This window comes from Sitophilus oryzae, unplaced genomic scaffold, assembly GCF_002938485.1.
Source record: "Sitophilus oryzae breed Bouriz unplaced genomic scaffold, Soryzae_2.0 scaffold_1443_pilon_pilon, whole genome shotgun sequence".
In the NCBI taxonomy this organism is placed as follows: Eukaryota; Metazoa; Arthropoda; class Insecta; order Coleoptera; family Curculionidae; genus Sitophilus; species Sitophilus oryzae.
In genome coordinates, this window is record NW_022146108.1 from 500,930 (window position 1) to 526,807 (window position 25,878).

Sequence of the window (25,878 nt, forward strand, 5' to 3'; positions counted from 1 at the left end):
TCATTTTGACATCTAAATCAAATTTCTCATGTCAAAAAACTCCCAGACACCAATTTTCATCTAAATATTGACGTTAATTCAGAAATTTATTTGGAAAAAATCGAAATAAAAATGAAACTTCGGCACCCTGTATCTCCGAAACTAAGCACTTTATGACATACCATTATACGAACTTTTTTACTTATTTTTATCTGCAGAATATGCTGCCGAAGTTTCCGTAATACAGTTCGGACCACCCTGTATGTATAATATGATCATTAGATCAAGGTTAAATTTAAATTTTTCCTCCTATTCCTAGAAAATAATACCAGATCTAGTTGATTAATTTACCAACATAAGCTCTAAGCTTCCGATTTCAATCAAATACCGGGTACGCATTGGGAGAATCCGGGGATTTTGCAGTTTCACGTTTTGACTGCAGAGATTAAATTCTCTCCTGCAAACGCTAGAACCAATAATTGAGGAATTAAGCGGCAAAGTGTTTTTATACCGGTCAGACAGAGTCGATTCGTCAGGGTAAATTAAATTTAATAAACTGTTTTTTACATTATATTAAAAAAATAATTATGGCGTAAATTATTTTATTATCAAATTACCTCAAGAAGATTTTTTAATTTTCAAAGTAAAATATCTGGTTATTTTGGACTTATTTGAAAAACGGTAAAGAGAAAATATGTTTCTTTTATCGAGATCTATCAATCCTGGAAATATTTGCACTTATTGCTGATTTACCCAGTATATTTTTAAATAAATTAGTTTTAGTTCGTCATTTTCCGCAATTGGCAGCTCACGCACGCTTATAGCTTATTTGTAATAATTGATGTTCACTGAAAATCAATCATATACAGGGTGTCCCACGCTGAGCGTGCATTAGAAGTTTCTAGAGAACTCCAATATCTAGATCGATTAAATTATTTTAATATGCTTTTTTTCTGCTCTTTCAGATGTGTCGTCCCCTTCCTGTACATTAGTAAAATACTCTGGATGGCGAGAAATCCAGCATTCCGATTTGGGAATATCCTGGACGCCTCTGGATTTTGCTCAAGTGTTCATAACCAGAATGAGGTAAGGTAGAAAAATCTTATGATTTTACATTTTAAAGCTAATCCTCTTTCCATAATATATTATGAATGTTCGAGTTAAAAAGTTTTGAGAAAATAAAAAATATAGACATCAGGAATCAAAAATTTCGTAAAGGATTTGTTTACTTCTTTGAATAAGAATACTAAGGAAGGAGCATATCAAAAATCTTAGGTACACCGCGATGGGCCTCAAATATGGCCGACTTAAATTCCGGTTTATCAGTGTCGTTCTAATTTTATTTAAAAAATGTAAAACTATGATGTAGGGTAGACGTGGGGTAGACTCAATAATTTGTTGTTTTATTTTACGGTGCGAATAAATGTTGGTAGTTATTAAAATTGTTATAAAAATATATAATTCTAATAAAAATAGGTAAGTTATAATAAGTATTTATTAACACAAACATCCGATACGCTACTGAAGCAGGTAAGTCAAATTAACGTATCTAAATTCTTTGACATCTAATCTTTGACAAGTAATAAATAAAAGCTAAAATGCAAGAAAAATATATAATTTAGTTAATTTAAGTGAATTTCATGAATGATCGGTTTACTACACGTATGTATATTATATAGTCACTTACTAGCGAAAAGTTGTTCCATTATTTCACTCAATTTTTGCTGAGATCTACCGCACGCTACACAACCAACTATTTTAGAGTCTTTTTCGATAAATCGCGATAGTGTCACTGTTAATTTAAGTTCTGCCACAATTTCCATCTAGATTTACTACCTTTATACAACTATCAGTAGTAGAATAAATAACAAATAACATAAAATAAGCTCCGTAAAGACTGACAAATCCACAAAATTTCAAATCAAATTCAAATGTGTCAAATGAATCGTCAAACAGCACTGTCAAGGATCCCCACCCTAGAGTGCTTTTATGGTGCTTTTTCCGCCCACCATGCATGAATACATGGATAGCATTATGCTCCTTCCTTAGTCTTCTTATTCAAAGGTTTACTTACTTGGTTCAAATCGAGACACATGCACACAAGTTAGCAGCTTGGCGCTTGGCGGGTCACTGATCATTTTTATGTAATGCACGATGTTATAAGAAAACAAATGAGTCCACTTATGACCACTAAAGAGTTCTTGGTAAAATCTTGGTAAAAAAGGCGTGTAACTTCTTACCCGTGTAACAACGTGCCCCCCGCTCCCTTACACGACGATAAAATTGCATTATCATCTCCCGAAATTAATTCACTCGCGATTTCATCGCTCGTGAATTAATCTTTTCGCTCGACGATAAAATGCCATTTTATCGTCTTGTGTAAAAAATAACTATCAGACTACTCTATTTTCATTTTAATTATAATTTACATAGATTACAAACGAAATTCTGAAGATCCCGTTATATTTGCTAAGTTTTAACTAGCAACTTTAACTACTTTTTAAAGTTAATCCTATTTCCATTCGCATCATCTTTAACATAACACCTTTCCCTTCGCCTTATGAAACTGGAAACCCGACCAAACTTTTTCAATATCCATTGCCGGAACGGTTTGCAATATTTCCGAAGTTTCTGACACAAAGGCAAATTGCCCCCCGAGTAATGGAAAGAACTGGAACGGAGATGAAGTATGACGTACCTGCATGTTCGTAAAGATATTCAGTTTGAGGAATTATTTTCCAGTTTCTCCAGAGAGCTTGGATAGTCTTCAATGAAAGAAATAAAATGAACGGCAATAAAGATCGATCAGTTAATCTATACTAATATATAAAATCTTTAAGTGACTCACTGATTAATCACGATCCTGCTCAGACCACTCAACGTAAGAAGCTCAATTTGATTCTAGGGTGTACAGGTTCGATAAGAAGGGATTTTTCGAAATTCCAGTTACAAGGGGGTGAAGCCACCCCTCAAATATTACAATATTTTTTATTTAAAAAACGGTCAAGTTTCCGAAAAAACGCTTAAACGTATATTTTATTTTGTTTTTCTACGTATTTTAAGATTTTTTAAAAATGTATACAGGGCGTTTGGAAAAATCTGGTCATTGATTAATCACGATCCTGCTTAAATCGTTCGACGTAAAAAGCTGATTTTTGGAAAACGGATTGACTTTAGGGTGTAGAGATTCGATAAGGGATTTTTCGAAACTCGAATTCTAAGGGGGTGAAACCACCCCTCAAATATTAGAATATTTTTGTATTTAAAAACCGGTTAGTTTTCGGAAAAACTTGTACACGTATATTTTTCAAACGGATTGACTGTGGGGTGTAGAGGATCGATAAGGAGGGGTTTCTCGAATCTCAAATTCCAAGAGGGTGAAAACGCCCCTCAAATATTACAATATTTGTTATTTAAAAAACGGTTAAAAAGCTGATTTTTGGAAAACGGATTGACTTTAGGGTGTAGAGATTCGATAAGGGATTTTTCGAAACTCGAATTGTAAGGGGGTGAAACCACCCCTCAAATATTAGAATATTTTTGTATTTAAAAACCGGTTAGTTTTCGGAAAAACTTGTACACGTATATTTTTCAAACGGATTGACTGTGGGGTGTAGAGGATCGATAAGGAGGGGGTTTCTCGAATCTCAAATTCCAAGAGGGTGAAAACGCCCCTCAAATATTACAATATTTGTTATTTAAAAACGGTTAAAAAGCTGATTTTTGGAAAACGGATTGACTTTAGGGGTGTAGAGATTCGATAAGAGATTTTTCGAAACTCGAATTCTAAGGGGTGAAACCACCCCTCAAATATTAGAATATTTTTGTATTTATAAACCGGTTAGTTTTCGGAAAAACTTGTACACGTATATTTTTCAAACGGATTGACTGTGGGGTGTAGAGGATCGATAAGGAGGGGTTTCTCGAATCTCAAATTCCAAGAGGGTGAAAACGCCCCTCAAATATTACAATATTTGTTATTTAAAAAACGGTTAAAAAGCTGATTTTTGGAAAACGGATTGACTTTAGGGTGTAGAGATTCGATAAGAGATTTTTCGAAACTCGAATTCTAAGGGGGTGAAACCATCCCTCAAATATTAGAATATTTTTGTATTTATAAACCGGTTAGTTTTCGGAAAAACTTGTACACGTATATTTTTCAAACGGATTGACTGTGGGGTGTAGAGGATCGATAAGGAGGGGTTTCTCGAATCTCAAATTCCAAGAGGGTGAAAACGCCCCTCAAATATTACAATATTTGTTATTTAAAAAACGGTTAAAAAGCTGATTTTTGGAAAACGGATTGACTTTAGGGTGTAGAGATTCGATAAGAGATTTTTCGAAACTCGAATTCTAAGGGGGTGAAACCACCCCTCAAATATTAGAATATTTTTGTATTTAAAAACCGGTTAGTTTTAGGAACAACTTGTACACGTATATTTTGCAAACGGATTGACTGTGGGGTGTAGAGGTTCGATAAGGAGGGGTTTCTCGAATCTTAAATTCCAAGAGGGTGAAAACGCCCCTCAAATATTACAATATTTGTTATTTAAAAAACGGTTAAAAAGCTGATTTTTGGAAAACGGATTGACTTTAGGGTGTAGAGATTCGATAAGGGATTTTTCGAAACTCGAATTGTAAGGGTGAAACCACCCTCAAATATTAGAATATTTTTGTATTTAAAAACCGGTTAGTTTTCGGAAAAACTTGTAAACGTATATTTTTCAAACGGATTGACTGTGGGGTGTAGAGGATCGATAAGGAGGGGTTTCTCGAATCTCAAATTCCAAGAGGGTGAAAACGCCCCTCAAATATTACAATATTTGTTATTTAAAAAACGGTTAAAAAGCTGATTTTTGGAAAACGGATTGACTTTAGGGTGTAGAGATTCGATAAGGGATTTTTCGAAACTCGAATTCTAAGGGGGTGAAACCACCCCTCAAATATTAGAATATTTTTGTATTTAAAAACCGGTTAGTTTTCGGAAAAACTTGTACACGTATATTTTTCAAACGGATTGACTGTGGGGTGTAGAGGATCGATAAGGAGGGGTTTCTCGAATCTCAAATTCCAAGAGGGTGAAAACGCCCCTCAAATATTACAATATTTGTTATTTAAAAACGGTTAAAAAGCTGATTTTTGGAAAACGGATTGACTTTAGGGTGTAGAGATTCGATAAGAGATTTTTCGAAACTCGAATTCTAAGGGGTGAAACCACCCCTCAAATATTAGAATATTTTTATATTTAAAAACCGGTTAGTTTTCGGAAAAACTTGTACACGTATATTTTTCAAACGGATTGACTGTGGGGTGTAGAGGATCGATAAGGAGGGGTTTCTCGAATCTCAAATTCCAAGAGGGTGAAAACGCCCCTCAAATATTACAATATTTGTTATTTAAAAAACGGTTAAAAAGCTGATTTTTGGAAAACGGATTGACTTTAGGGTGTAGAGATTCGATAAGAGATTTTTCGAAACTCGAATTCTAAGGGGGTGAAACCACCCCTCAAATATTAGAATATTTTTATATTTAAAAACCGGTTAGTTTTCGGAAAAACTTGTACACGTATATTTTTCAAACGGATTGACTGTGGGGTGTAGAGGATCGATAAGGAGGGGTTTCTCGAATCTCAAATTCCAAGAGGGTGAAAACGCCCCTCAAATATTACAATATTTGTTATTTAAAAACGGTTAAAAAGCTGATTTTTGGGAAAACGGATTGACTTTAGGGTGTAGAGATTCGATAAGAGATTTTTCGAAACTCGAATTCTAAGGGGGTGAAACCACCCCTCAAATATTAGAATATTTTTGTATTTAAAAACCGGTTAGTTTTCGGAAAAACTTGTACACGTATATTTTTCAAACGGATTGACTGTGGGGTGTAGAGGATCGATAAGGAGGGGTTTCTCGAATCTCAAATTCCAAGAGGGTGAAAACGCCCCTCAAATATTACAATATTTGTTATTTAAAAAACGGTTAAAAAGCTGATTTTTGGAAAACGGATTGACTTTAGGGTGTAGAGATTCGATAAGAGATTTTTCGAAACTCGAATTCTAAGGGGGTGAAACCACCCCTCAAATATTAGAATATTTTTATATTTAAAAACCGGTTAGTTTTCGGAAAAACTTGTACACGTATATTTTTCAAACGGATTGACTGTGGGGTGTAGAGGATCGATAAGGAGGGGTTTCTCGAATCTCAAATTCCAAGAGGGTGAAAACGCCCCTCAAATATTACAATATTTGTTATTTAAAAAACGGTTAAAAAGCTGATTTTTGGAAAACGGATTGACTTTAGGGTGTAGAGATTCGATAAGAGATTTTTCGAAACTCGAATTCTAAGGGGGTGAAACCACCCCTCAAATATTAGAATATTTTTGTATTTAAAAACCGGTTAGTTTTCGGAAAAACTTGTACACGTATATTTTTCAAACGGATTGACTGTGGGGTGTAGAGGATCGATAAGGAGGGGTTTCTCGAATCTCAAATTCCAAGAGGGTGAAAACGCCCCTCAAATATTACAATATTTGTTATTTAAAAAACGGTTAAAAAGCTGATTTTTGGAAAACGGATTGACTTTAGGGTGTAGAGATTCGATAAGAGATTTTTCGAAACTCGAATTCTAAGGGGGTGAAACCACCCCTCAAATATTAGAATATTTTTGTATTTAAAAACCGGTTAGTTTTCGGAAAAACTTGTACACGTATATTTTTCAAACGGATTGACTGTGGGGTGTAGAGGTTCGATAAGGAGGAGTTTCTCGAATCTCAAATTCCAAGAGGGTTTAAACGCCCCTCAAATATTACAATATTTGTTATTTAAAAAACGGTTAGTCTTTCGGGATAACGCTTGGACGCGCATAATTTATTTTGTTTTTTTATATATTTTGAAATTTTTTAAAAAATCATACAGGGTGTTCCAAAAAGTTGGGTAATTAATTAACCACGATTCTGCTCTAGTTTGTATGTTAATGGAAATGCTTGCTTTGCTCTATCATCACCATTACAAATTATTAATTCGACGCGAAGGAAGTCGCGGGTACACGATAGTATAATATATAATTTATTACCTATTTACGACTTTTCTCTAAAATCAACAGGAGAGCCAATATTTGGATTGTTCGAAATTTGCATTGGATTTCCTATGTTTCAAAAGGCGATGCACCATCCGGTATAGTCTGCCCAACAAATAATTGAACTCTTTTACAAAGGTGTGTTTATTAGGTTCATAGGAACGGGATGTCTTTAATGCTAAGATTAATATTAATCCAAAATCTTCTTCAAAAACGAATATCCCTATAACAATAATAATAACCCTATAATATATAACATAACCCTATAATAACATCCCTATAATTAAAATAATAACATATCGAAGAAATACGATCGAGTCCGGGTCATCCCATTAGTACTATCGAATATGGGTGTAATACCAAAAACACTAATTGAATCGCTGAAGGCAATAGACTTAGAACCATACCTGTATCAACTTTATGCAAAAATCTGTAATCCTTAACACCTGCCATAGAGCCAGGCGATTTCTAAACATATAACTTAACCGGGAACGTTTCTAAGCCAAAAAAGTTATTACCATCATGGTTGAGACGAATCACTCCTCCAACCACGAGAAACCAACGGATGTAGTTGAAATAAAAGTACATAGTAATAACATAATAATATTAACTAAAAAAGCTATTGAGATGAATCAAAGAACAAAGTATCGAGAAATAAACCGATTTTTATCTAAATTTGACCTAAAAATTGAATCTGTATCCTTTTAATAAATGTGTTGTTTGAAAACATCCGTATTATTCATCGTCAATAACTAACGAAAACGATAACGTTAAATAACAATTATTATTATTTAACGTTATCCCCTGACATTTGAATACACCTACTATAATAACTATAATGTTATCTGAAATAATAGATCATCTCCAACCACTCTACAGGTACTTACGTAACTTCGCGGCGTCAGTCTCCAATGGAACTTTGCTCCAGTTTCAAACTTTATGCAACTAGTTGCTAGAGTTTGCAGCTGACCTCAGTCCATTTTATTCAACTTGAAATCACTCTAAACGGTCATAATTTTATTCTGCTCTAACTAGTATTGTTGAGTATATCATTTTCATAGTATTAATAAATTTTATTAACGTTTCTACTGAAACAATTAGTAGGAAATGTATAAAAATAATATGTTAAGATAGATATAAGAGTAAGTATTTTAATTTCAATTTAATAATTTTACGTTAAAGTTACTTTCATGTTTGGATTACTATGATTGTGTGATATAAAAACGGATTATTTATTTACTTAAGCATTTTCCATTTTCCATTTATTCAGGGCGGCTGCCAACACGATTATAAGTGAATAGTCACTGAAAGAAGAAGATTTTCTACGATTTCCAATTTCCTACAAAACCATCAGTTGCACGTATCAAAATGATTTTTTTATTAACGAGTTATAAAATTCATAAGAAAAAAGAAAACTGCCTCAAAATTATCAAATTTCAACCTTAAATCACTTTCGAACGGTGACGTTTACAAAAAAATTGTCAGTGCCCTTTTTTGTATTTCAATTTCTTACAATAAAAATAGTAGATACCGAATATATGGAATATAAAAAGGAAAAAATTAGAAAACTGAAAGGCGGAGAACCTTCCTATTAAAATTAAGAGCTTATACTTGGAAATGCCAATGCGGCAAAAAAAGCAGTCCAGTGTGGTTAGGATTGATTGATTGTAATTTTAATGACTTATTTTTTTTTAATTGTATGATTTGTATTGTATATTTTTTATTATTTGTATATTTTTTGTGATTTTGTTTGTTTTGTAAATGCCTTGTCTATGAAGCTATTTTGGCTTTTTGCACAATAAAGAGTTATTTATTATTTATTTTGGTCCACTCTTTTGGGTACGCATTTAATTTTCTTTTTTTATATGAGGTCGTTCTTGATATTAATAAATATTACTTTACTATTCGTAGACTACTATATATTAATCTCAAACCATCAACCCTGGGAGCAGCTCTATAGTGTGACCAACGGATCTGTAGCTACGGGGTATCGGCAGGGGAACGCAGTTGTAAACAAGACACGCCCAATTTCATTCATAAAATAGGCATGGGCGTACGGTGTTTTATGAAAATAATGTATATCATAAATATAAATTCTGATTAATAATTTTTTTTCAAAAAACTTTATCTTGTTTGAATCGTTACTGTTGAGTTAGCAGATAAACACACTAAAAGCTTTTATTAAAGCTCCCTTAAATATTTTGAATAATTTTATTATTATGTGTTGTTAATATAATAGAAGAAATAATTACAGCTGGGAGTTGGAACCTTTGGTGTTACACAGCAAAATAAAACACTAAATCAGCACAATACACCAAAACACTTTTACTTTTACACTGGGCGCACGTTTCGCTAACCATGTTAACATCATCAGCAGATGATCAAGACTGAGTCTTGAGGTATATTTATTTATATATCTGTACTAACTATATTTTTTTCTACAATACATAATTTTAGATATAACTATTTCCAGCAAAAAAAAAATCTTGAAGATTGTTAACTTTGGAAGCGCAAATAAAACATAATTTTACTCACCGGTAGATCCAATATTGCCTATTACACCAGATATGGTATCGCTCCGCCAGCACTTTTTAAAGGTTAGGTCATTGTCTACCCATGTTTCATCCAAATAGATAATACTTGGCGATATTTTCGAATTTCGCGTATATATATATATATATATATATATATATATATATATATATATATATATATATATATATATATATATATATATATATATATATATATATATATATATATATATATATATATATATATATATATATATATATATATATATATATATATATATATATATATATCTGCAATATAGTGGGCCGCTCCATTAATATTTATCTGTTATTTTAACATTTACGCCAAAAAAATCCATTTGATTTTAATAACCCCCTAAGCGTTTCCCTGCCAAAGGAAAATTCGATTCTTCCTGCAATTTTTGCAAAAGCTTTCTAATTGTGGGGACGACTTTGAATTCGAGATAAAATTTATTTATCAAATTCCTGACCACTTGGAAATCAAAGTCGTCGAGCTCACGTATCCGTTTCTTTCCAGGGCTGGATATCATTTTATCGGGGTTAGTTTCCAGTCTTTTTTTATCTTCTGTGTGAATTTTTTTATAGCCGATACGCTAACTCCGGTATAAAGAGATATCCGCTCAAGTTTACGTTTAAGCGGCAACTTAAGCGAACTCTCTGTAGCTTCTTCGTCGCAAACCCTGTTATGAACACAAGGAAATAAACCAAATGAGATTTCATCCACGTTTATTTACATTTATTTTAGTTTAGCTAAAATATTTAGGTAAAATGGGTGCTTTTCATTTTAGCCAATATTTAATTTTAGTATTCTAATAATTACATTATTATTATTCTACTTAGCTATATAAATTAGCTATTATTTCTCTTGTCCTGGCTATGTAGCCTTAACAAATTTATTCATTTTAAAACACAAATATACGATCAAACTTAATATTAATAATTAAAAACTACGAACGAAAAACATTATAACAAGATAACAAAACAATAAAACACATTTTAACTATTAAATATACGAAAAATATAGGAATAAAGTTTAGGATAACCGGTATAAAATAATGAAAGAAAGTAATAATGATCAAAAGAATGACACCGCCACTGGATATTTCAATAGTATTCAATATTTCTACTCTTTTCAGAAGTGACCGTGAAGTTGGGGATAAGGCTAGCGAATAGGAAAGGCGTAAAAGCCATGGCAACCGCGTGGTAACAAATCCTATGACGTACTCTCGCCAATCATGTTCGATGAATAGGCGGCCATGCGCGGCGATGCCGGTTTGCCAATGATATCGTTGAAATATCTTCACCTTTCGTAATAAGCAGATTATACAGAATGAAAGAAATAAGTTATTAAATAAAACATATCCAACAATATAAACTACCTTAAAATTCCTTAGTAATATACGTCAGAATATATGCTAAAGACATTATATATAATAAAAATATATTAAATTTATAGTTCATGTCTGGCAATTTTGCAATTCTATAGATAAACATGGCAATATCGACTTTTTTTTCTTGCATTCCTTCCGTAGCTTCAGATCCGCTGGTCAAACAGTAAGTCGAAAAGATACTCCTACATAATTTGGCGCCCAACGTGGGGCAAAAAATTTTTGTAAAATATTGTATAAACTTTATAAAAAATTAAGTTTTATACATGAATACACAAAATCTAGACTAACGTATACTAAAAAACATTCTCCTATATTTCAGTAATTTTAAGCTAAAAAAAATATTATTTTATCTAGTTACATTGTGTATAAAATTTAATTAGTTCCTGTCAATAAAACGGTAATAGATACGCGCCGCAATAATAAGCTTTATATCCAGAAGGCATAGAGAAAATTACGAGCGGAAACAATAGAGGGCGTTATTTAATTTAACGAAACAAATTAACAACGCGGCTATGCTCCTGCTAATTGATGCGGCCTGTTTGGAAAATTTGATACGTTGTTAATTTTGCGGGTTTATTTTTTGCCCGCCGCCCACGATAGTAAAGTGGATGAAACCTGACAGGACTGTAAATATAATACTTCGTTCTAATTAAATACATATCGAGTTAATATATATTAACCATTTAGTGCACGATTGTTTCATTTATTTATTTTATAATGTAACGTAAAACAGGACTTTACATACGTGATTTCAGTCTGGAAAATAAGGTTTTACAGTAATAAGAGTAGATTAGGACTGTGTTTCCTTTATCCGACTAGGTCTGTATAATTAATATTAATTGTTTTATTCTCCATAACTTCTTTCAGAACCAGATTTTCTGTAGGTACTTATCGACTGAATTTTATCAGCTTTCTTAAAATAAGTAAATTCCTCTAATAGCACTGCACTTTTAACAGTCTATCACGCTGTACTTTCGGGTCGCTCTCAGGGGTCGGGTAGAGCGGGTGTGGCCTAAGAAAATATATATTATATTTCAGAAATCTGCCTAGTGCTTAACCCGATCCTGTCGTGTTAAGCCACACCCAAAATTCCAAGCACACCTGCTTTGATTAAGCGTTGATTAAAGTTTGCAGAGCTTCAGCATTTGCCATAAAATAGTGCACAATTTGTTACAAAACCATAGAAATTATATATCACACTAATCACAAAACTTCAATCTATTTCAGTACTGTAACGGAATTTTAAATTATGACTTTACTTACGAAAAAATTTAGTCCAAACATAATGAATATTTTGTTGATGTTTGACTATCAAAATCTTAAAAATATAGAAGTTGACTAAAAATGTGCTACAATACGGATATAGTTCAATCCTTTATGAATGTGGAGTGAAATGGGCTCTTAAGTGACTTGACTTTGACGTAAGTAAAATTAGAACAGTTGTGTTGCGTGGATATCCCCAACAAAATGTTGCATCATCAAATTCAAATTTTATGTCTCCTGACAATGTTTCGCCCATTTACTGGCACTGTTTCCACCAGTAAATAGACTAGTATAAAGCGGATTAAAAATTTTATAAACTTACTAGCTGGCCCGAAGAGTGAATTGGGTGTTTTATGCCAATCTTGTGATATAGATGGCTGATTGACCCCATGATCTGGAATGATTGAGACCCGGCTAAATTCATATTAGTGAATTTGACTTAGAGATTTATCACTTATACTTTTATCTTTTTGTAATCTATTATAGAGGATGATCCGAATTGAGGCACTGTTATCGAAATAGAAATGGAACTTCTATACCCTGTATCTCCGAAACGAAGCATTTTAGGATCTACTTTTATAGGAACTCTTTTTATATATTTTTATTTGCAGAATATACTTTGTATATGCACCTGAATGCACCTGAATATTGCTATAAGAACACAGGTCCTAAGGTGCTACGTATTCTCCACGCTCCTATATGGAGTGGAAGCTTGGACCCTGACAGATGCTACATCTAGACGTTTGGAAGTCTTTGAAATGTGGTGCTATCGCGGCATGCTCAGGATCTCATACACTTACCATGTCACAAACAACACCGTGATCCAGAAAATGCAAAAGGAACTAAAAATAGTACATAGTGTGAAAGTGAGAAAAATGGCGTACCTTGGGCATGTGATGCGTAATGATAAATACCAACTTATCCAACTGATACTGCAGGGCAAAATAGATAGTAGAAGAGGTCAGGGACGCCGACGAACATCATGGCTGAAAAATATTAGACAGTGGACGGGAATGACGTCCGTACATCTATTCAGGGCGACTGTCAATAGGATTATGTGGACCAACATGATTGCCAACATCCATAGAGGATAGGCATTGAATATACTTTCCCGAACAATTGAGACCACCCTATATATAAGCATTTTGTAGATTTCTCGGTAAATTTATAAGTGAATAAAAATTAATAACTTACAATTAATAATACCCAAATACCCACTTCTATTGGTTTACTTAAATCACTGAATATTAACTTACATATATTAGTGGTTTATATTAAAAATGGAAATATTTGATATTTTTACGGACTTTTCAGAATATATTTCGTATTAAAAAAAATAATCTGTGTATCATAGCTTACCCAATTATGCAAACATACTTATCAATGACTAGAGAATATAAGGGCTGCAGCAGAATTTTTTATCTCTAACGCCATTTTTTTGGATGTAACAAATGAGTCGTCAGCTGGTCATCAGCGACAATTTTAACAATTTTTTTATAGTTTGAGTGTAGGAAACTTTGTATAAACTTTATTACAATTGTGATTAGTTGTTCAGCTTTCAAGTGTAAAAGCTGCAGCGATAAGAAAGAGCCAGGATTTACGTTTCATAGCTTCGATAATTATTTTTCTGATGTTATACCGGGCCAGTCTCAAAAGTGGCTCACCCCTATAACTTTTTTATCTTTTTAGTAAAAAAAATGAGATTTGGTATGTTAGTATATGACATAAATTAGGATTGATTGACGTATTCAATTGTTTTCGGTCACTTTCGGTTTCACCGGAAATGACTACAACTTTTGATTTTTAAATGACACCCCCGGTATTTTTTTACTTTATTCGATAGGAAATGTCACTCTGAATAGAATAACATATCATATGTCAACTTTTGACATTTTCACATATCGTTATTTATCGGTATATTTGAAATTATAACTTGCCGTTCGTAACGAAAATTTGACTCGAAATACCAAGTGTGTGGTATCAAATTATTCTTAAAAAAAATGCTTTTCCCAAATATGCTAATGAGCCACCCTCGTTCCATTTGAAAAAATTGATATTTGATTAAAAATACGATTTGAGCATTTTCTAGCTGGCCAGAACAAGACACTAAAAACATTAGGCGATCAAATCTATTTTTCCAAGTCTCCTTGATGAAGAATTAGTGTCTTTAACATAGTCATGGCACTCTAGATTGAATTTTAAAATACAATTTTTAATTAAGTGAGAATGTCAAAAGTTGACATATGATATGTCATTCTATTCAGAATGTCATTTTCTATCGAATAAAGTAAAAAAATACCGAGGGTGCTATTTAAAAATCAAAAGTTGTAGTCATTTCCGGTGAAACAGGAAGTGACCAAAAACGGTTGAATACACCAATCAATCCTAATTTATGTCATACACTAACATACCAAATCTCGTTTTTTTATCTGAAAAAATAAAAAAGTTATAGGGGTGAGCCACTTTTGAGACGCACCCGGTATATACTTGATATGTACTATACTTCGATACCACTTTTGTACCTTTTGTTAACATTTTAATACGTTTTTTTTCGTAATTAATTAGTATAATAACGCCTCATAGGCCTAGTCAAAACATTTATCAAAAATATAAATATCTCTTCAAGCAGCTAAGTTAAGAAAAATATATACCTCGGCACTGTTTGAATATTAGTCCTTGTATTTTTTAGTCATCGATATAGTATGTATTTAAAGTTTTCTTAAAATATTCATATTAAATATTAGATATTCTTAATCAAAATTTTGAGTTATGAATGGTGTAACTCACCCAACTGTGTTTTATTTTTTTAGATTAGTTTATTATTGATACGTGGTGCTTTTCTAGTAAGACTGTATCTGTCTGTTTTAATAATTATGAATTTTTCCTTAGGTTTTTGTATAAATAATATCTTGTTTCAATAATATCTTGAGTAAACTATAAAAATTATGCGGAATAAACAAATTTTTAAACTTTGTTAAATTTAAATTGTTAGTTTACGTATTCCCATTGCAAAATTTATCTATCAGAACACGGTGTTTACGTACATTCATAGTGAAATATCAATTTCCAGCTTCCGACGGGCTCCGTTCGTTGTGACGAAAATCCGATTTTCACAATATTTGTTTATCGTTTCAGGGGCAATTTAAAACTGCGCTGCTATTGCGCCAAACAATTTGCAAAAATAATAAAATCAACGCGAAAAACATTTTAGAACAAATAAAATAAATTAAAAATTTAAATTTACCGACAAGGAATTCAATCGACTGCGTATGTACACGTATCGGTAAAATTGTTTTTCAATATAGCGTTTGAAAAATTAGAATACCAAACAGAATTTTCCTAAAATTACAACCGTTTATTTTCTATATTTATTCTATGGTACCGTATGATTGAAAAAAAAACGGCGTCGACGATAGCTGGGGAATGACAATGGATAATAATTTTAGTAAGGTCATTCTCTAGACGTCATTTAATAAAAATTTATAATATACATACCTACTGCATTACCGTTAATATTAAATTTTAGATTTTGCATGTATATATATTTTATCATTTCTTGTCTGTGTTTTATTCGAGAAATTCCATTCGAACTAAGTAAATGGTCGTTGTTTTTAAATTTAAACCCTACGAACGGTTATACTGCCTTTGGAAAGGTCACGTAAGAGTTATTACCCATAAACCCGGAGGAAGATATACGAGCGGCAATATAAAGCTTTTATAAAACGGTATAGAATAAACACGGAAAGACGAACGAAAATTTGAATCTAGAACGTTTGTTTTTGTTTCCCGTAAACAGCAAACGGGGATGTTTTCAGTTAAATATAATTAGTGGCAACATCGTAAGATTAATTAATTATTTACGTGTTCTTAATTTAAATTAGTTCGATGTTGATCATGGTGTTTGATGAAGTAGAGTTGTTTGGCTTGGCTTTCTCTAACAACCAATATTATTTATTTTATTTTTAAATTTTAAACTTTAAATTATGGATTAACTTTGACTTGTAGATGTGTTTGCGTTTGTAGATTGTGTGGGGATAATCACAGTGAACTTATAGGTCTATTGTGTCTCCCTTTCTTGATTTATAACTCATCATACAGTCTCAGGGCTTAGACAAAAGCAAGTATATGAGTCGGTTTTACAGAGGCTAGTTTTAAGTTTCAGAGGCCTTTCCAAGAAAAGGGATTCTACTTTAAACATTGTAATATTAACATACCTCGACATAAAAATTAGCAAACAATAAAAAGCGACTACTTTTATACTAATTTCAAATTTTTAATTTGTTACCAGTCAAAGCAAGCAATTCTCGCATGAGTACTCCATGCTAAGTTAATTATTTTATTTATTTCTGATATAGAGTTCCAAATATTCGCCTACTGTTTCCAGTGTTGTGTTGTTTATTAGAATGTCTTTTCTTTCCGCTAGTTTGTTGTACATTACTTTAGTTTATGCTAGATTCATTATGAGACCCACTTTCTTGAACAGGAAGTGCAATGAACCAGGAAGTTCATATAATATTCATCGATCTACAAAAAGCATATGATGGTGCCAATAATATAAGTTATGGGAAGTATTGCATGAATCCAAAATTAACGCAGCTCTTATAAAAGCTGTACAAAATCTTTACCATGGAGGAAAATCACAAATAAAAACGGTCAACGGTCTCTCAGAGAAAATTGCTATCACTAAAAGTCTCAGACAGGGTTGCTGTATATCCCCAACATTATTTAAAATTTATTTTGTCAAGGCATTACATCTATGGAAAAGAAAATGTAACGGAATGGGTATAGAACTAAATGATACATGCTTATGCACCTTGCAATTTGCAGACGACCTGCATAATTGCAAACGTCATTATGAGAAAAGCTCATGAAAGAAAACGCCTTGCGTGACCATCTTCTGATGCGTGTCGAATACTCGTCAGACAGAAAATGTTATTTTGGACAATAATATGGAAATTAATGCATGTGAATTATTATTATTTACATGAGATGGGACGGACGATAGAGAAATAAACAATAGAGTAATACAGGCACGAATAGTTAACAGATGCATAAATGGCATTCTATGTAGCACTGAAATTACAAAGAACAGGAAATATAATATATACCAGACACTAGTTAAAAGCATATTACTCTATGGATGTGAAACATGGACTCACTGAAAGGAATAAAAGGAAATTAGAGACAATCGTAGACCCACATTTTGTATATCGCAAGACAACGATCTACAAAATGTGGGTCAGCTGCGTTTTGCGGGGATACACTTTCGGGTGGGCATGATCCTCATAGATTGTGTATCTCAAGAATCGGCGAATAGGTTGGTGGAAATCGCACCTAAGCTTAAAAATTGGCAGGGGCCGGAACTGGTTGCAGTGAAGGGAGAAAACATCCCTAAAGGGATGGTCATCACGGTCTTTCTGCCGAGTAGTAAGGGGAAAAACACCACCTACCTGCTGAGCCTTATCCAGGGTCAGAACTTCAATGTAAGGGCATTGAGTTGGCGAGTCATCAACTCGAGGGAGGAGGTTCATCGTCAGGTCCTCACAATAGGAATTGACTTCAAATCCAAGGAGGCAATAGAGAAAGAGGGACATATCCTCTATTATAGATACGGGACAACACCGGTATTAGGTCTAAGAAGAGACCAAGTTATAGAGGTGGAGAAAATGGAGACAGATCCTCCAGCCTCCACCTCACGGGTTCCTCAGCCGGAGGCAAGCTCCTCGACTGTGAAGGGCGGCACGGAGGGCCAAACTCCAACCGTGGAAGGGTGTGTACCCTCGGAGGAAGAACTGTTGTCAGAGGAGGACGGGAAGTACCCTGTCCCATCTACAACAGGGGTATGATGGGTTATAGACTGTGTGATGACTCAAGGAAGGGGGGCACAATAGAGCTTTAAGGTCGCAGTGATTAATCCCTCTCTTACTCATTCTATATTCTACAAATGAGAGACAACAGAAATCGACGCGATTTGAAGAGCAATGAAAATTTCACGGAAAGATAAAATCAGAAATAAAGACATTAGTAGACAGATGGGAATAGAAGGAACAATAGTGAATGATATAGAACAAAAACAATTAATATGGTACGGACACGTTTAGAGAATGCACAATGAAAGAATTCCAAAACAATTATTTAATTGGATACCACCTGGTAAACGAAAGAGAGGACGTCCCAAGAAAACATGGATTGAAGGAATAAGATCTTCGATGAGCGAGAAATCTAACCGAAGATCAATAGGAAAATCGCACAGGGTGGAAGTTAGACATCGGACAACGTCGTAGGAGGTTCTGACCCGAATTAACTTACTCCTTTGACAGTTTGGAACTCTGGGGTTGTTTTATATTCATTACTCTTGCTTTGGTTTCTTTGTAAATATTGGCGAGAGTTTCTATACAAGGCCTCTCAACACCTTGTTTCGCTAGGGTTTCTATTATTGCCTTAGGATATATCGAGTCCAAAGGTTTTTCAAGGTTTATAAAGGCTATGACTAGTGGAAGTTCGTATTTTATTTGACTGATAGTTTCTTTTAGTGTTTCTCTTATGTATGTGATCAATCTTGCTGAAGCCGCTTCTAAAGCCTGGTTGTTCTCGTGGTTGTGCAGCGTCTAACCAGTTTTGTATTCTCGGTATATATATATATATATATATATATATATATATATATATATATATATATATATATATATATATATATATATATATATATAGTATATATATATATATATATATATATATATATATATATATATATATATATATATATATATATATATATATATATATATATATATATATATATATAGTAGTAAAACATGAGGGACCCCACTGCATACTCCATACCCCCCCTTACATCATTACCGCATCGGCTCGCGGCCAATAGCAGCCGAGTAAATGCGATCAGGGCCGAACGCAAACACAATTACATAGATACTCTCAGGCCACTGGGAAGATTATGGCGACAAACCGGCCGACGGAAAACAAACTTTTAATCAAGTTAAATTGTTTGGATGACCGGTGCCGGGCACATCGGTTAGAGGTAGAGCAGAGAGAGAGAAATATCACTATTAATACGATTATGTTCTGGATAGAGTTTGCCTCGCCACGTTGGCTTATTAGTCGGTCAGTTGTTTTGTTTGTACCACTTCCGATCGGTAGGTAGAGTTTGTCCAACAAGAGGGTATACATATACTTTTATTTTATTTTTTTTGAAGTGAAACTTCTTTACGTGCGTTGGTAGTAAAAAATTCCATAAATTCAAGGCCGTGATACACGAGCTAGCGTCAGGAAAAGTTGTAAAAGCAGTGTTGCCACAGCTACCCCATTCGGGGTAGATCTACCCCTTTGTAAAATAATTTAACTCGCTCTGGGTAACGATCTGTGCCATACGCGCCCAAGTACCATTTTCACGACTTGCGACCACATGTTTACTAAACACAACGTTGGATTAGTTACAAAAAATAGTTAGCTCTGTACCTTGGGTATTAAAATAAATGTAAACGTTGTTGTAACGTCATGCCGACTTTGAACTAGTACTACAAAAAAGTAAAAGCTTCTTTGACGTCGAATAAACGTTGTCTTGTAACCTTTTTTGCTTAAGTGATCTTTAGGTGATTCGAACAACGTAGTTACAATGTTGAGCAATAGAGAGTTTTCCGACGTCACTTTCAGGACCTATTCCAACGTTATGCAAACGTCGTCTGTTTTACTAATTCCAACGTTGTTTAGATTTCCTTATTCTTACGTTGGCAGGACGTCGAGCCACTACCTTTTTGCAACTGTATTGAACCATAACCTTAAATCTTAAATTTTCACTTCATTGTTCTGTTCATTCAGACAGTTCAGTGAGGTTTTTGTTTTTATAAAAAAAAACTTAATTAAAATGAGACGTAAGAAAAGCACATATGAAACTAAATTTAAATATACATCGACATATTACCGATACTTTATACACTCCCTCGTTTATTTAGAATATAGAGGGCGTGTACGAAAACAAATTATAGACTACATAGTAGTAGTGGTATTTTGGTTTAAGGGCCATAGCTCCCAGAGCTATCCGGCCGGATGATAGAATTAACTATTTACGGTTGAGGGCTTGTGTGATGCCAGACCAGGATCGCCATAGAAGCGAGTCTGGGAAATCCCATATCCCGACTGTTGAACAAAATGTTACCAACGGAACATCCTGTGAAAAATATAAAATTTAATAAAATTTTTATAAAAAGTAGTAAGGGATTGATATAGTTTATATACACTCAGAAAAAATGCATTGTAAAATACACAATAAATCAGGTTAAAATAATTAACTCGTTCTATTGAATTCGATTTACCTAATTATATGTTTCATAAATGATTGCTGATAATATAATATTGTTTTATATACATAATAAAAATTAAAGCATTCGAAATAAAGTGAATACTGTTTTATCGGATATCTAATATTTAGTCCTTTTAAAAAGTCATTATTACTCTATATCTTTCAAAAGAACCACGTTTAAAATAAACTGGCATTGCCTTATTATTTTTGAAAAGTGTTGCTTGTCTATTTATTCCAATAAGACATCCTTATAATAAATTTATTTTAAGCACGAGAGTATTTTATTTCTATAAGAATTGCTAACATCTTTGTTGGGCTTTTGCCACGTGATTAATATTTTCCAATAGAAAGTCATGCATTTGAGGTGGACATCGAAAGGTGGTGTGTGGCGGTATTGACGGGATAAGCCCGATCAGCCACACGTTGTATGATTTTTGTCGCGTTCCATTATTTTGAATAGTACAATGATATTTATAGTATATGACAGTTGTTAGTGACAAAAAGGAGAATTGTATCGTTTACAGGTAATGTGTTGTTTAAGTAGTTGTTTAGAATGATCAAACGTTAATATTATTTCAGTAGCATTATGGCGGCCAAAGGTTTTCTTGAAGAGTGATGGAAACGACGCCGGCCGATATGATGCATTGTGATTTTGAATTTAAAGCTGGACGAATTCAACAATTCAAATTTGCAAAGTAATATTTCGCTAGACGATGGGAATTCAGATGTATAGGAATACGAAGTCAAACTAGCAAAATTGTTAAAAAGGTGGAACTTACTACAGCTTGTACCAGTATAAAAGGTAAAAAAAATATATTGATGAACATTACAAAATGTACAGGGTGAGTCAACGATAGAGTAAGGTCATTATCTCTTTTGTTTTAAGATTTACAAAAAATGTTAAATATAAAAGTTATAGGGAGGGTTAAGATACACATTTTAAAATTATTGTAGAATATGTAAATTCAACACTTTATTTTTTATTTTATTTTTTAAATTCTACGTAAAATTCTGCAACTCTATCGTTGACTCATCCTGCACAGAACTGAAATTTGTACAGGGTGGAAAATTTAATGTATTACCCAACTACAATATTTTTTCGCAAAAGAATAAGTGATTGACTTTCGAGTTTTTCAAGAAATTTAAAAACACCACTTTTTTAAATTCAACACAGCGCAGTTTTCTCATCTATAGTGGCGTTAGGAACCTAAAAAATATTGTTTTTTGCAATTATACGATTCAGAAAACCTGCAAATCTTGTATACCCTGTATAGAAACATTTCTGTTTCAGGTTAACTCCAGTTTTAAGATGGAGAAAAGTATATCATATATTTAACTAAACGTTCCTTTCTTTTTTAGAATCTCTGTGACCTTTAAAGGAATCTAATAAAGACATCAATTCCAGGACATTACAAAAAAAATTCGTCACTAGACAAAATTCACCAGGATACCCTTATATCTATTATTTTTTTTATTTTGGAAGACATTCAATACAATTGTATTTACCTACTTATCACCAAAAGATTAATTCCGAAATAAAGTTATTTTCGTAATAAATTTGATATTTATTTCATTTAAATTGTTAGTACTGATCCTATTCGATTAAAATCAACTCAAGCTTTAAACAAAGTGACATATTAATAAATCATTAAGCATTGCATTTGAAAATATAAAGAGAACGGCTTGAAATAAAAGGAATGTATTTAAAAAACAAAAGGAAAACACGAATAAACAAATGTATATTTCTTTAAATCATATAGGCAGCATTTTTATTCTAAATCTGATATACCACTAACAATGACAATGATCATGTATGTTTTATATGTACGAGTATATGCATAAAATCAATAGATATCTTATTAATTCAATTATCACCATTAATGAGGCCAAAACATGTTTGATTTTATTTGATTCATTAGCATTATTTTTGATTTTACAACGTTTTTTCTCACAGTGTACTAAAGCAGGATATTTATTGCATTAAAAAATAATATAGTTTAACGTTCCAATACTTAAGTATTATATCAGGCAATAGTGCGTCGGGCATCTGTAGCTCCTAGAATAAAAAAAAAGCTTGGAAATTTTGTTTAAGTGGAAATCTAAAAACGCACGTCAAGTACTGCAACGTATCACTGAGTGCGCCGAGACGACAACCATTCGTGCCATGAACTTTGGTATGACTGATATTGGAGATAAAGAACTAACATCTGTGAAATATTTTCAAATACTGGCTTTTGTGTTAAAAAGCCGAACTCAAGGAAGGTGGCCACAATAGATAAAGTTTAAATTAATAAAATACATCGTCTATATTTTAGTAGTACTAAAGTATGTTCTTAAGTGTTTACTGTTTATTAAAACCAACAAAAAGAACAAACTCCGTTTTATACCACTACTATCAAACTGTTGCTTATTCTACTCCAACCTCTTCATTTTTCAAACTTCTAACGCCTCCAGTACCGACTAGATTAACAACGTCCTTCTCTCAGAATTAGACTAGACCATGAATCAAACGTCCGCCTTTGTTTCATCGTGCGCCTCCGACGTAGTTGATGTTCCAAAGCCTTTTCATCGAGAAACTTAATATTTTCAACTAGTTGCCGATGTGGGGAGAGTACACAGAGAGTTTGTAAAGTGTAACGAACCGTTAAGGCCGGGTCAAGAAAATTGTTTTGTACTGATTTACAAACTGTCAGGAGTTTCGGTCTGGTAAATAGGAGCATGGCGGTATCAAAAGCGCGAAGAACAAAACTTGCGCTGCTTTTCGAAGTTAATTGCGTATATCCTTAACGTGGTCTACTCTGTTTGTTATAAGTGAAAGGAGTTGTGTTGTATTTAATTTAAAATTAGTCTCAATAAATGGCTCCGTAATATCCGTTGGTGGGCTAGCACCCAGAACAGGAGAACTTTAATTTCTTTTCTTGATTTGTTCAGGTTCTCTAAGCATTCTTTGACCAACTTAGAATTGATGATTACTGAGTTACTCGTTTTTAAGGCTGCTTGACTATCAGATAAGATGGATGAAAGTTTCTATCTAAGATAAGTTTTACGCATCTTTCGGTAGCGTAGATTTCTGTTTGAAGGATACTGGAAGACATGCCCATTGTTTCGGAGTATTTAGTTTTCGACCCAAATTCTCCTATTGTTCCTGCTTTGGTTTAGGAAGCATCGGTATACCACGTTACAGGATGGTGTTTTAATTGCTGAGCAAATGTTTCTCTCTTTCATTTCTTTGTGTTGTTCAATAATACAGAGAGGTATTTCTCAAAGTTGTACATTATTGGTAAGTTAGTAAGTTGAACAATGTCATTCGACTAGAAAGACTAAATCCTTTTAAAACTACATTTTGCTAGTTAGGCTTTAATTAAGTTATCTCTTGTTTAAGACGATAATGGCAGCATCAAAGAATTCTGCTAATAGTAAATGAATTTTTCGTTACTAGCCACTAAAGCTTCAAGCGGAACTGAAGAACCTGGAGGACTTCATTCGTAACCTGCAATGGGAATCCTCCAACGGTCTAAGACACTCGAAAAAGTTCCTCAGAACTTACGATCGAGAAAAATAAAGATTTTCCTTCATTTAATTAAGGAAAGTCTTTGGATTGTATACGAAATTGACCGAGATCCCAATCAATCAAAAACTACCTTGAAATTTATCGGAAACGGTCTTGACCCGAACGCGGTGTTTGGTCAAAAAGATGTTAAAAGGTCTTGCTATGGTGATGATAAAATTTAAAAATATATCAATATATTTATTCTACCATTTTAATATACAGGGTGGTCCGAACCGTATTCCGGAAACTTCGACTGAGCGCTGTTATTTTGTATGTAAAATTATATGGAGAATGTCATCGTAATTTCCTAGGCAAAACATAAAGTAAAACATTGATGAGTATATCCATGAATTTTATAAAATATATCGATATTTTTTTACCGTCCTTACATTCTAAATTTTATTTACAAAATGATCCAGACCGTAACGTAACCAAGAATTTCAATGTCAGAACAAATAAACTAAATTATATTTTTGGCACCTATAGTATGATTGTGGTATGATGGAATAAATATTTCCGCGAACAACCGAGTAAGTGTGAGTCACTAGCAGCAAATTTCTTCCTACAGCTTACGGAATCGCACTGCTGCCGCTGGCCTCTGTGGAGCCCTCTCAGATACTGGCTTTTGTCAGAGCCCTGAGACTCTATGATGAGTTACAACCCATTATATCTTAAGAAAGGGGAACACACAGTAGATGTGTAAGGTCAGATCGATGTCATCAGAGAGAAAAATTATAATTGAGGCCGAATGGTTACAATAATCTGTGATGGTAAATAGCGGTGTACCACAGGGATCAGTCTTGGGACCTATGCTCTGGAACGTACTTTATGATGATCTACTGATAAGCTGTACTGATAAACACCGTCAACTTGGCAATCCAGCGAGTTGTAAATTGGGTGGAGGATAATAGACTCACCGTAGATTCACATAAAACAGAAGCAGTATTATTGACCAAAAAAAGAAAAATATCCCCGGTGCATTTTTATATACAAGGAGCTGTAATTCATCCAAGTAATTCTTTGAAATACTTAGGAGTGTGGCTGGACACCAAACTGAATTTTTCGGACTATATTAATAAAACGATCACCAAGGCTGAGAAAACTGTCACCGCTTTAGACGGTCACCGCTTAAAACTAGTCCCCGCCAAACGTGGGAGGAGCTAGAACATCCAAAAGGAGAGTGCTTGCTAGTGTGGTACACTCGCAGCTATAGTATGCTGCCCCGGTATGGCATAAAGCCATTAAGAATCGAAAACTTACACAAAGACTACGCAGAATACAACGTATCATGGCTATTAGAGTATGCAGCACATACAAAACGGTATCTGAAGAGGCTATAGGGGTTTTATCTGAAATAGCACCTTTTGAACTGCTCATACAGGAACGGTATGATAGATACCGTGGGATGGATAAGGATCTAGCGAGGACAAAACTTCTTCAACAGTGGCAGCACAAATGGAATACCGGAACATATGGCAGACGGACATACAAGTTAATACCTGTTAGAGATATATAACAATCGATCTCTATAACAGTAGATTGTTTGTTTACAGGTGATAATATATAGGGTTGTTCACCACATACGACACGGAGTATTGTAGCTAAACAATTAGATTTTTACAAATTGTAAGTTTTGGGTTCGTTGAAGGACTATTAGAGCTACAATTTAAAAATATATTTACAAGATACAGAGTGTCCCAAATAAGTAAAAAATATTATAGTTGTATTTTTTTAAATGGAACACCCTGTATAT

The 25,878-nt window shown here is 33.5% G+C and overlaps 1 protein-coding gene across 1 annotated transcript in view; it reads left to right on the forward strand.

The window, feature by feature from the left end:
• The first annotated feature begins 951 nt into the window (after positions 1–951).
• Positions 952–25,878, forward strand: part of LOC115877278 — a 168,086-nt gene continuing 143,159 nt past the window's right edge. The window contains exon 1 of the mRNA XM_030893414.1: positions 952–1,065. Coding sequence (XP_030749274.1) covers positions 1,061–1,065 — 5 coding nt within the window. The 5' untranslated portion in view covers positions 952–1,060. The remainder of the gene's footprint in view (positions 1,066–25,878) is intronic.